The 13,368-nt window shown below is 44.3% G+C and overlaps 1 protein-coding gene across 4 annotated transcripts in view; it reads right to left on the reverse strand.

The window, feature by feature from the left end:
- Nucleotides 1-5,459: 5,459 nt before the first annotated feature.
- Nucleotides 5,460-13,368, reverse strand: part of LOC142557690 (histone-lysine N-methyltransferase SUV39H2-like) — a 113,735-nt gene continuing 105,826 nt past the window's right edge. For all 4 annotated transcript variants that reach the window (XM_075669716.1, XM_075669718.1, XM_075669717.1 and 1 more), the window contains one exon: nt 5,460-9,244. In XM_075669716.1, the coding sequence (XP_075525831.1) occupies nt 9,144-9,244 (101 nt within the window). In that variant the 3' untranslated portion in view covers nt 5,460-9,143. The remainder of the gene's footprint in view (nt 9,245-13,368) is intronic.

Here is a 13,368-nt window from a genome sequence, read left to right on the forward strand (position 1 = left end):
CAAAAATAATTCCGTTATAGACTTCAACGCCTAGCTGCGGCGACTGTGATGTGCCGTCGCGATGATTCAATATTTTTTTTTTGTCTTCTAAATTCTTGGACATTTCAATATTATTTCTCAAGTTGCGTCGCACTGTATGTTTATCGGTCTTCTCAGCGTGCGATTTCCCTCTGCTTGTTTTCGTAATCCAGTGCATTAATTCATAACACAAACATGACCATATGCCGTGCCTTTCTTTAATGTGGGTCTTACCGCTCCCTTTCCGTTCCAGCGAACTTGCCAGTATCTAGCATCAACAAGTTCATGGACCAAACCATCATGACATTAGCCGGGCAGCGGGCGCGGGCGAGCATATCAGTGCGCGTTTTCTGCTACTCACCGAACATCACGCAGTCCCGGCGCCGTAACAGAAATGCTCCTCTCGTCTGTGCTTGCTGCATACCCGAGTTGTAGCCGATGGCTGTCTGCCGGTTCCAAGTTCCGACAGACAAGGTTCATGTGTGAATAAAGCTGACACCGAGCTCCGTTGCGTACGCCCGGCACTGCGGCACCAAGCAGTAGCCTACCATGCTGCACGCCTCCAAAGGCAGCCACTACCTATTATAGTACTCTCAAATGTTGTCAAGCAGACACCCAAGGTGGTAAAGCCTCGCCATTTAATCAGAACCGCGGCGCAGGTGGGACTTTAAACTTTCGTTTTCAGCTCGCTTCGGCGCTTCCGAAGCAACCGACGCGGCCGCTGTGTCCACGTGATCCCTCATGCCACGTCAAGCCGACGGTGGCGCTAGCTTTTCCAGTGGTGGAGCTCGCCCCCAATATGCCACGTTATTCCGATATTGCAAGTTCTTTAACAGATGCTCTCAAAAAAAAAAAAGAAAACAGAACCGCAAACGGTAAAGACGGGTGACGCAAAATAAATGGCTTTTAGTATGCTCAAGAAAGCACTAACGAGTCAACCAGTGTTAAACGCGCCCGACTACTCTAAGTCGCTCATTCTTCAGTGTAATGCCAGAGGCAGGGGAATGGGGGTGGTGCTTTGTCAAAGGGAGATGACGAAAATGAACACCCCGTACTGTACGCCAGTAGAAAGCTCAGTTCGTGAGGCAGCATACAGTGCATCAGAAAAGGAATGCGCCTGCGTGGTATGGGCGGTGCAGAAGCTAGCTTGCTATATCGCTGGTTCAGGGTTCAGCACAGAGGCTGACCACTGTCCCCTCACATGGCTGCAGTCCATGTCTACGAAAAACGGCCGTCTTTTGCGCTGGAGCTTGGCTCTTCAACAGTACACCTTCGATATTCGCTACAAGGGTAAACTTAACGGCAATGCCGACGGTCTGAGTCGTTGCCCCTAGAGACGATGGGAATGAGACGTTCATTTGAGGGATCGCCAGTCGTTTGTGCGCAGACGTGAGTAAGCGCGGGCGCGAGAGAGAAGGTCTGGAGGCTTTTGCTCGTTGAATAAATGACTCTGCCTAGGCACTACGGAGGAGGTTTCTTAGCGCGTGTTGCATGCGTTTGTCCCCTAGACATGCCGGCATTGCGGAGTGCGGTGGAGTTTACGCTCCGCCGCAGGCTGCCCGCGCGGTGAGGCAGTGGGCACGGACGCCCTAAAATCCCTCGATAATTTGAAAGTAGCGACACTCTTTGAACTCTGCTGCCGCCGCGCGACCTCCTCGCCTCCTCCTAGCCCCTTGCGCGTTCCCCCGCGGCAACCAGTTTGGCCCCCATTTTTCTGCACGACGATTGGTCTCCCTGCTGTTGCCCTTGGAAACGCGCGGATCTTGAGTTTTGCTTGTTTTTCTTTTTCGTTCGCGCCATTTTCCTCCTGAGCACGGCTGGCTCGGCGCTTTAGCTCGGCGTAGCGAACGTTGTACGCTGTGTTCCATGCTCTATGTGCTAGCGCCATGCAGGGCTGTTGCACATATAACTGCAGCAAGAAGCCTGAAGATGGTTATGCCGTTTTTATGATACCACAAGGAAAGCGTGACGGCTTGCGCAGGACACAGTGGCTGCATAACATTGGCCGAAAGAACTTTGTTCCGACAAAGAACAGCGTTGTTTGCGAGGTGAGGCGTCTTATAGCTCGCTATACCAAAGCATCCCGTAATGCTTTTTTTTTTTCATTCTTCCGGCTTGCTCACCAGCATTTTTGTTGCGGGTGTCTTCAGTATGCTTAATATTCTGCGGCGGCTCCATCACCTCGCACATCGCTAACTGTTGTTATTAAGATTCTGCTTTGCGCCCTGAAAAAATTAGTGGCAAGTATACCCGTGGTATTGCAGGTGATGAGCGTTAGCTAGTCAACATTGAGTTCTTTTTTTTTAAATTTTAGGCGAAAGCCTTAGATCATTGTTTCAAGGTCGCGTTGTAAACTGGAAGTATTACGTGACCCAAGGAAGGCCAGAGGGGACCCAAAGCATGTCCACCCCTGTAGAAGAGAATGATTACCCAAGCTAATTAATGAATCATTAGTTGTTGACATAAGGTGGATTAGGGAGGATTAAGGTTTATTAGAGTGTATTAAAGAAGATTAAGGTGGGTTAGGGTGCATTATGAACGATTAAGATGCATCAATAAAGATTAAGGTGCGTGGAGGAGGATTAAGGCGGATTAGGGTGAAGTGTTGATGAAAGGGTATTAAGACCCTTTCATCATTTCATCACCTTTCATCATTAAGACCCTTTCATCATAGTTCATGACCCTTAAGGGTCATGAACTAGGACTAGGGAGGATAAATGTGGATAAAGGAATATTAAGGTCGAATAATGTAGATTAAGGTGAATTAGGGTTGATAAAGGAGGATTAAGACCGATTTGGATGGAGTAGGGTAGATTAAGGTGGATTAGGGACCATGGAGCTGGATTAGGTATGATAGAGGCGGATTAGGGTGTATTAAGGTAGATTGGGACCATTAAGCAGGATTAATTGGGATTAAGGTGCGTGAATAAAGATTAAGGCGGATTATGATGGATTAGGGTTGATAAAGGAGGATTAAGACCGCATAGGGTAGGCTAAGGTGCATTAGGGGCGATGTAGGTTGATTAGGTTGTGTTAAGGTGGATTGGGAGTATTAAGGTAGATGAAGAAGCATTAAGGTGGATTAGGGTGGACTAAGGTGAATTGGGGTTCATTGAGTAGTAAGACTGATTAGTCTACCATAATCCTCCTAATGCACATTCATCGACCTCAATCCTCCTTCATTCACTTTAATCCACCATAATCCACGAAAGTCCTCCTTAATGCACTTTAATCCCCCTTCGTCGACCTTAATCTACTCTAACCCTACTTAATGCACTTTAATCCTCCTTAATCAACCGTAATGCTCCCGCATCAACTTTAATCCACCCTAGCCCACCATAATCCTCTTTAATTCACCTTAATCCCTCCCAATCCACCCTTATACTTCTTCATGCACTTTAGTCCACCATATTCCACTATAATCGTCCTCAATGCACATCAACGCACCTTCATCTACCCTAATTAACCTCATCGACCTTAATCCAACCTAGTTCTCCTTTATGCGCCTTAATCCATCTTCATTCGCCCTAATGCACCTTCATTGACTTTAATCCACCTTAATCCTCCTTAATACACCCGAATTCATCTTAATCCAATCACTAATCAATCATTACTTTGCTAATCATTAATCATCTCTTATACGCGGCTTCACATACTTTGGTTCGCTTCCCGCCTTCCTTCGGTCACGTGATATTTTCTGTAGCTCACAACGGGACCTTGAAACAGAGGTCTAAGGCTTTCGCTTAATAAGCCACACATAAAGGGATGTGTCACAAGCAATACTAGATAAGACGCACGAAGTAAAGCATCTGATCATGTGGCAGAAAAATTGTCGGGAGTATAGAACTCGCCTCAAAGGTCCCTTTAGATCGGTATACCCCGTTCATACGGCTTTAAGAGAAAAGCAACCTCCTCATAAACGTTGCCTCCAGCATTATCGATGCTGTTAACATTTCTCAAAATTTTCAACCCCACTGGGGCGCGCAACTGGCCCAAAATAACACGCCTCCATAGAATCTTGCGGCCCGTCCGCGGGAGCCCAGGAGGAATAGCGCGCCGTGCGCAGCCTGCGGGTGAGGAGAATCGAGGAGGCAAGCGCCGTGAGGAGGTGAGTGTAGCTACTTTCAAATTATCAAAGGGCTTTAGGTCGCCGTATCGCCGGTACATGCAGCGCCGCCCGTGGGTGCTCATGGAACCAAGGTGCTGCATTGTGGTGTAGCGCGAGGGTAAGAACATCTACGGAGCAAAATTGCTCCTTCTGGTCAACAACAGGCCGGCCTGTAGTTCACCGCACTGCCAGTATAGTGCCAGTAAGCGCTCGTCCGTGTCTCTTCTTCTTGTGTCGTCTGTTTGGCGCTATAGTACTTCAGTAATATGCACCAACTAGCCCAACAAAAAGTTCTGCTGAAATACTGCTGCTGAAATGCCGATCCCCTATGCGTCAGCATCTTCCTCCCCTGCCGGAGATGCTGTTACGGTTGGCATAACACCCCGGGCAAGAAGGATGCTCAAAGACCATGCCTAATCGAAACGAAGGATGAATTCCTAATTTGTTATGGTTGTCTCGAGTGGTTGCCGGTCTGGCAGGCGCTGACCCATCATCCATCAGACCCATGCACCGCGACATCCGCTCTCTGCGCCTTGTCATCTGCTAGCCTACCATTTCGGCTGCCGTGAAGGATCCATGGAAAGCTAAAAATCCCCAGATTTCTGAATATTAGTTCATAGTACTGAGGCATTAACACCATAGGCAAATTGAATAACGATCATTATTCTGAAAAGTTCAGTATTCTGGAGTTCATAGTACATTGAAACTACAAAAAGTCAGCAGGGGATTTCAGAAAAGCTTGTTAATCTGAAAAGTTCGTTAATGTAGTGTTTGTAGTAACGCGGTTTTACTGTATCATCGAAATGCCTGCTAAAATGTATTTTTGTAGAGCTGCCTTATCTGCATGACCTCAGATACAAAATACAACTTGCTTGCAGATCCTCACACCCCCTCAGTGATAGCTAATTTACTCACATAGAGTCAACAAGTTTAGTTCATTAAGCAATAAGCCAGCTGCAGTAGGTATCGCAAAAATGCCAACAATGCTTTCACTACAATTGTCTTTGAACAGCGCAGTTTATTTAGAGGGTCGAGTGCAAATTATAAACGTTCAGAACTTGATACCTAGGTTCAAGCAGAATTTTTCTATAAACAAAAACAAACAGAAAACAGAAAATAGAACCCTCTTCTGCTCCCGATTTCAAAAGTGACTAAAGAAAGTTAACTCAGATCAGTCAAAACTATTATCTCTCAAGATTAATTTGGTATGTCAGATTAAAAAAAGAGAGGAAGAAGAAAGTAAGACCATTTAATAACACTGAGAGTAAGCAATGGACTGTTAAAATGAATGGTTTAGATTGGGACTTACACCGGTAAGCAATTACTATCAACACTATGTAACAAGAGTTTACTTAAACAAAGCCTACAATGTGTCAGAAAAATAAACTGGTGTCAGGTTACATTACAGAGGGAGTCCAAAATAAATTACCTATGGTGAATGAATTCCAGTAGCTCACTGTAATGCACTGCAAGGGCAGATTTATCATGTCATGACAATGCTTTCTGCTGGAAAACATGCAGGACAGAAGTCGCCAAACTACATCTTTAGCCCGCACCTCATTCACCAAAAAGATATCTGTCAGCAAAAGGCAGCAGCTAGATCAAACAAGCTGTGACTAAGAAAATGTAGCAGATGCACTCGCCTGTAAACAAAAACAAAAAAGTGCACGTCGAACATTTTTGTTTACTTTGTCCAATGCAGAAGTCATCTGTTAAACAACATTTCAGCAAAGAACATTTCAAGCCATTCAACAACATCTCACAAAAACAGTGCTTTGCATTTAACATGGCATAGTCCTCGAACCTCTATAAGTCTTTATGCTCCGTTATCATGTCAGTCATATCGTATAACCAGAAATGCTGAAAATGCTGGACATTTAACAGTGTAGTGACCAGTAATCAACAAAGAAATAGCATTCAAACTCAACAACACTACATAAAAAATCGGTAACCAGACAGTACCTATTTGCAAGCCTTTTGAGTTTTATCACAATGTCAGTCCTAAGTGAGAAAGGGCCATGATTATGTTGGACATTTAACTATGTAGCAAGAAGTCAGTGCAAGACATCAAACAGTAATTCTCTGAAAACAGGTGCTAGTGTGTGACAAGGTATGATATGCTTGGCATTCAGGCTTTTGCATTTGCGAGTCAACTTTTGTCCTGCTCCTTCTTTTCTGTCTGCTCATGGCGCAGTGTTGGTCTGTATTCAGATAACAATGTAATAAGGCATTAACCCGTGAGTCTTGACGATTTATTGTTGTTGACAGTTCTTTAACAAAAACGAGAATAAGCAGGGCCATCCCACCAAACTGTCCATGTACGGTAGAAATATCCCTGAATCCACACACTGCATTCAGTAAGCTCATGCTATTCAGTACCAGCTGCTACATTCAAGATTAACACATTTTTACTGTAGACACTGCTACATCATTTTTCTGACTTTGCCTTGTTTCGACCTGATCGTCAGTTTAAAGAAATGTTACTTCGCTGCTTTAGGTTTCTTGACTTCACCTGTTACGAATTATTTGTTCCTGCAGTTCACAAGTCTTTCACATACATATTTTAAAAAAAAGGAGAAATAAATTTTTTTGTATGTTTGTTGTTAAACTCGAGCGTACCATTTGTGCATTTTATCATTGCAAAGGAAGCCAAATTTGTACTTTGCTATGTAATGCCCAGCCATACAAACAAGCATTCACGCCACGCAGATTGGTCATATACCATTTGTTACATTTATGCATACTGGTCTATCAATAACCTTATAAGCTTAAGTGAAAGTCATCATAATTCCACCTCGTCAAATTTTTTATAAGATGGGATTATGATGACTTTTACAGGGCCCCTCACCAGGTCTGGGCATCTTGAGCTGATAAGCGCCGTGCATAAGTGCACACTAACGATTGTGCCTGCTAAGCACGGAAAAAGCTGAAATTTTGAACCAAATGCCGTTTGCCCCTCTCCTCACGAGCGCCGGCTCCAAGACGGAGGGTTGACGTATATGTGCAAGTGTGCCTATATACATGTATATGCTGTGACATCGCTTGTAGTGACATGTGACTTCGAGAATTATTCAAGACAACATCTGTTACTTGGTAATCTGTTGCTTCAATAGATTAATTGAAGTTTAGAGAAATAATTAAACACACAACCCGAATGTCTGCGTGTTCTTGTTTTACTTCGCATCACAGCACGAGTAAGTTACTTCCTATTTGTCTGCTTGTTCCCACGTCATGCAGTCACACAAGCAGACAACGAAAGTATGTAATTTTCTACGGCACTCCAGTACATGATCATGCTCTATGAACTGCTTGTGTCTGCCTCAGTATTCGCACAGCACTGGCTTATACCACTAGTCAGCTGTTCTCGTGCACAGTGCGCAAAATCGTGTGCTGCACAAAATGAGACAAATGCAACAGCTCACGTGTGACGCCATCAGCGGAAGTGTGCAACGCAGCAAAAGAGCTAGGAAAAAATTGAAGGCGTGGCCTATGACATATGCGTCACTCAATCCTCGAGCTCCGGTATGGGACAACGCCGAGAAGGAATTTCGCTGCACAAGCTAGACGGGACAAGTGGAGAGAGTGTCTCTCTTGCCAGCGGCCTCACCACCTGAAATCATTGATTCGCAGCACTGAAATATTTCTATCTTGGTTATTAACGAACCAATTTGAAAAATTCTTGCAGCAGAGCTCTCCTATAGGGCACGTAACAACTTCCAGCGTATAACTGAAATTTGCTATGTGGCCTGGTAAGGGGCACTTTCAGCAGGCAGAAGGATTCAAAGAAAAAAATAAGAGAATGAGAAAATGAAGAGCTGAAAGCCTTTGTCTTTCCAGGTCAGATATCCTTACCTGCAAGGATGAAGGCATTCTTTGTACTTGGATAACAGCCATAATGACGAGCACAATGAATAAGAAAACATAACTTATCAACAGTTATTTATTTTTTTAACTGTTAATCAAGGGAGTTATAACCACATGTCAAAAAATAAAATAATAAACCCCTAAATCATGAGCAGCTCTGGTCGGAGTGAATACCTTCTCCCCATGGAATCTTTAAAAAAAAAAATAGAAGAGGAAAAAAAACTGAGAGACCTGAAGACAATTCCACAGTTAACGCTTTCTCCTGAATGGAAAAAGAGAAGTCCTATGGTTTGTAACAAATGTGGATGAAATTATTTCACATTGTCTTAATGAACCACACACAGTCATGCAAATAATGCAATACAGTGGACAAGCAAAACATGACCAGAGCAACTTGGACACGAGCCCAAATGAAAGAATGCTTTGGTTGATGGGAGTTCAGACACCAAAACTGTCATGTTTGCACATTCAGTAAAGGCAGTGTATCGTAAGATGGATTCAATACGACCACACAACAGTTTCACATGCCTCAACCAGTCTTCGAACGTTTCTTTTTTCATGCATCTTTGAGTTGTCCTCATTCAAACTTCATGTATCTATGATGTGTCTAGTAAGACTTTACAACAGCTTGTGCCACTTGCAAGCACTTGTACAAAGTTGTTGGCTCTTCAGGGAAAACCCCTCGTCAGTAAACAGTCCAAATTAATTATTTTCTTGGAAAATATGTTGTTGCTTTGATGCATTACACCAATACTTACTAATGAAAGGCGGGCCAAAAGCTGTTGTGAACACTTGAGGTGCTCCCATTAAAGACATGTGGTCCTGTGCCTATGACAATGCAACAAAACGACCTTACCAGAACTTCCATATCAGTGGCAGCATCAATGCTGTAGCTGAGCTGGCCTATGAAGCCCAACAAGGGCTATCAGATGATGATCCTGGTCTGGTTGCCCAAAGCACGAGGTAATGAGAACTAAGTCACTGGCCACTGCACAGACCTAACGTGTGATAACCGGTCGAAACAAGGATTGCAAATGGCCAATGTTAGGAGGGGGAGTGGACGGTCACACACACGCACATGACAGTGCACCCATTCCATCTCATAGTTGCACCACTTTCCCATGTGAAGCTTGAAGATGCCTCATTGCTGTCATCAGTTCAGAAATCTTCGGCAGTTCCTTGCTCCACATTTGCACTCGATGCGGATTTTAGTGTGGGGATGACTCTTCTTGGAGTCCGGCGTTGCTTCTGTTCCTGAAATGCAATAATGAAGGAAGGTGTGATCAAATGCTAATGAGAGCAGTTTGCTGTGCACGGAAAGGGCTCTCACACCATGCTTGACCAGAAACTCGGGTTTCCTGACGAAGTGCCACAATAGACCAATTTCACTACGTTCAGACCATGTGCGAAGCAGTCCTGCCAGCAACATGATGACAGTATTCCTCTCCACATTCTCGATGTACTTGGTTTCAAGAGAACATTGAGGAGATTGCGCAGGAAAATGCCATTGTGGATTTTCCTACTAATATTATAGCGTGGTTGAGGAGTGCATCTCCTCGACCACACCCATGGTAGAATTATTTTATTCTCATCTATATGGCCTTTTGATCTTGAGGGCTAAGTGGGTTTGTCACAATACAAACACAACATGCATCATACCATAGTTGCCCTTCAGCCTGCTGAGGACTGCTACTATATATGGCATGCTTTGCTGCAGAGACTGAAGAAGAGCGAAACTTGTCATGAAATGATGTATTGATTATTTTGCAGGGCAAATTCCTCTTTCCAATATACTCCTATTTATCCTGCCTTCTAATGCACCTGCCCCGTGCTTTACAAGTTCACTGACCTCATCACTCTAGCTGACTCACTACCACCTCTGAGTTACAGCAAATACTAACTGGCCATTCAGTCGGAGCTACCTCGAGTAAGTGCTCGAATCGCACTCAGATTTTGCAGATCCAAATTTGTCAACTTGAAGAAAATATTCTCCGGCTAGATTACAGCGATAGTTGCCACATGCAACCAGCATCAATTCACTAGCAGACGAACTTCGTTATAACTAAGTCACATCTGATATGAAAATACCACTGCTACATTCACTATTAATTATATGCATGCACACTGCCATTGGCAAAAGAAGAAGAAGAAAAAAACAAGGAAAATATGTAGGCTTACTTCATTATATCTGATGATTGACAATGTTTGTTCTATTGAGGTTAGATTACATTAAAAATTTTCAATGTCTAAATGGCCAAACAAGAGTGGCTATTTGCCACAATATTATTTGACTCGAAATGACCAGTTCAAAACAAATTATGCATCACAAAATGAAAAAAAAAAATCAGCTCTCGGTGCAACCAGTGGTAACTTAAATGGCGTAACATGCAAGGTTCACATACATCACAGGAGCTTTTGCCGCATGTGCTGCTCTTTGTCCTGAGAACTTATACAAAATTACACAAGTCATGGCACAGGAAACGAAGAAAAGGGTATAAGTGCCTACTGCCTTCACAAATATCCCATCTGTGATTGCTCATTTCAGGTATCAGGAGAATAAAAAAAAAAGTGAGTATCATGGTTGTACGCATGTCTGAGACATCATAGTTCAACCTAATTATAATGAAGTAGCATACAACATGAAAATACCGCTATTATATACACAATATTTGTTATAGGCATATAATAAGCATGCTGCTGGCATCAATGATCAACAATTTAGAGTTACTTTGCTGTATGTGTTTGTTACATCTAGGTTTGTTATATTATTTAAGACATTAACACTTTCTTGCTTGCGGCAAAAGGAGCAGTTTTTGGGTAATCAAGCAGTAAATATATGCTTTCTTTTCTGTTTCCTGCTTGATACTAATGTGCATAGTGTCAAATTGTAGAGGAAAACATTTTCTTTACACAAGTATTGGTCTCAAACAACACATTTATTAAAAAAAAAGATCATGAAAATACTCTCAGAACAAAAATATTGCAAACAAATAGGAAAATATATAAAATTGTCAGTGTTGTGCCACACAGACGGAACATTAAAAACTTTCAGAATATACATTTCCAATGCAAGGTATCTGTGCAATATTCCACCAAATATCGGCTTTCTATGTGCAGAACTGCTTAATTAAGATATATGTGAAAATGTCAGCCCTAGTGAATATTGTTCCACTGTACAAAGCCGTTCTTTGATACAATGAAACACAGATTGGCTGCACAGGCCTCATAAACAGTTGTTTTCTGCTTAGAGATAACGCTTTACTGTGTCCTTGATGGGGTCCAGGGGCCGTGGGGGTTGGGAGACTAACCCCCAGTCCCCGCCCCCTTCCTTAAACGGCCGCCAGTCCTTGCTTTCTGGAGGTATCTTCGGCCATCTGGACGGCCCAGAGCTGCTCTTCTGGGTTCAAGCTGAACAGCAAAGTCTCCTACTGATCAGCCGTAGTTATGATGCGTGTAGGGTTAGTGCGGTGGGTGTTGGCGGATGAGGCTTTAGGATAATGTGATCAAGGTCAGCACAGGCCTCGCACGCTTTGCAGAGTGGAGAGTATGCATCAGGATAAATGTGGTTGTATAGCACGGGGTTTGGGAAAGTTCGCATCTGAAGTAGTCGCCAAGTGGTGGATTGAGATTTATTCAGTGTTTTGTGTGCTGGGGGGGTAGTATAACCACTCTCTGCGATAATGGAGGAGGATTTCTCTGAACATTGGGTCCCGTGCGTGACCGCAATGCAGAACAGAGGGCTGGTCAGGATCAGAAGACGCAGGAGAAGGACAATGTGCCCGCTGTGCGAGGGCTCAGGGCTCAGGCGGCATCGTCAGCGGCTTCGTTTCCAGTCAGACCCGAGTGACCAAAGGCCCAGATGATCTGGACGCAGCATTGCCTTGAGGGAGGAGTGCAGGAGAGTATCTTCTGCACTTGAGGCGCTATCAGTCCTCTTGTGTAGTTGTGAATGGCCATTTTTGAATCGCTGATGATGCAGTGTGCAGTGGTAGAGGCGTAGGCCAAAGCGATGGCCATTTCTTCTCCTTCTTTGGGTTGAGTGGCGAGTATTGATGCAGTCGCGACGAGGCGGTACTGCGAGCCCGCGACTGCGACGACCTCGATGGCGTTTTGGTTGGTGTATTCCGCTGTGTCCACATAGGCTATGTCAGCGGGTTAGTCGCAGCGCTTTTGTAGTAGTTTAGCTCTGTCTGCACATCGCTCCAGATTGTGTTCAGGGTGCATATTGCGAGGTATAGGTGGGATAACTAGCTGAGCGCGAATGTTCAGAGGGACAAGTACTTTTGGTCCGAAATGGGTGGTGTAGGTTATGTCTGGGGTGCCTAGAACATGCCTGCCCGTGGTGGAATTGGCGAGTCGTTCAAATTTGCTAGTACTACGCTAAGCTTCAATAAGCTCACCTATGGTGTTGTGAATGCTGAGGGCGTCCAGTTTCTCGTTAGAGGTGAAAATGGGAAGACATAGGGCTTGTTTATAGGCCCTCTTGATCACGGTACTGAGTTTGAGCTTGTCAGTTACACTGAGGCTAAAGTATGGGGCGACATAGGTGATCCTGGTCAGGGCGTAGGTGGTTATCAGGCGTATAAGCTTCTTTTCTTTCATGACGTGATGTCGATTTGCGATGCGTGTAATGAGGCGAGTGGTTTGGTGTACATGAGTATCTAACTGCTTGAGTATCTCCGTGTTTCTGTCGTTTTGTTGGATGCGTAAGCCAAGGATACGGATGCTAGGTACAGTAGGTATGCGTTGCTGATGCACGTAGAGTTCTATCTCGGTGGGGTGAGTGTCTGGACCTCCTCCATTAGGCTTGTATAGAAGGATCTCAGATTTCTGTGGGGAGCACTCCAGGCCGCACAGTTCTCCGTATGCAACAACCTCATTGATGGCTCTGGGCTAGACCTAACCAAGGCCTTCAATAATGTCACGCATCAGGCCATACTGGCCCAACTGTTTTCTGCTGAACTTTTCTTCCTTCCTGGCACATTTTACAGTTTCTGTGTTTACCCATTTTTGGGGGCTTTGGGATGTGCAGTGGGCATTTGGGGTCTGCAGGATGTGGCTCGCCAAATGTGAGAAGTTTCTCTATCAGTTCCAGTCTGAAGGCAAACTGTTCGAAGAGTTCACTTCTTGACAACGCAGGCAGTTTAGAACACTGCCAGCGATGCTCCTCAAAGAGTACCAAATTATTCCCCGCAGCTGTGTCGATGGAGTAAAAGAAACAGCCTCTTCCACCATCGCATGCACGCACTTCATGATGACATTGCATGAGCTGGTGGTGAGTAGGTCCGATTTGTCTACCCTTGAGCATTCTGACGTTGTACTTGTCAATAAGCATTGGCTTTCTGATGGATACTTCAGATAATTTATTGTACTTTTCT

Source organism: Dermacentor variabilis, chromosome 9 (assembly GCF_050947875.1).
Source record: "Dermacentor variabilis isolate Ectoservices chromosome 9, ASM5094787v1, whole genome shotgun sequence".
Classification (NCBI taxonomy): Eukaryota; Metazoa; Arthropoda; class Arachnida; order Ixodida; family Ixodidae; genus Dermacentor; species Dermacentor variabilis.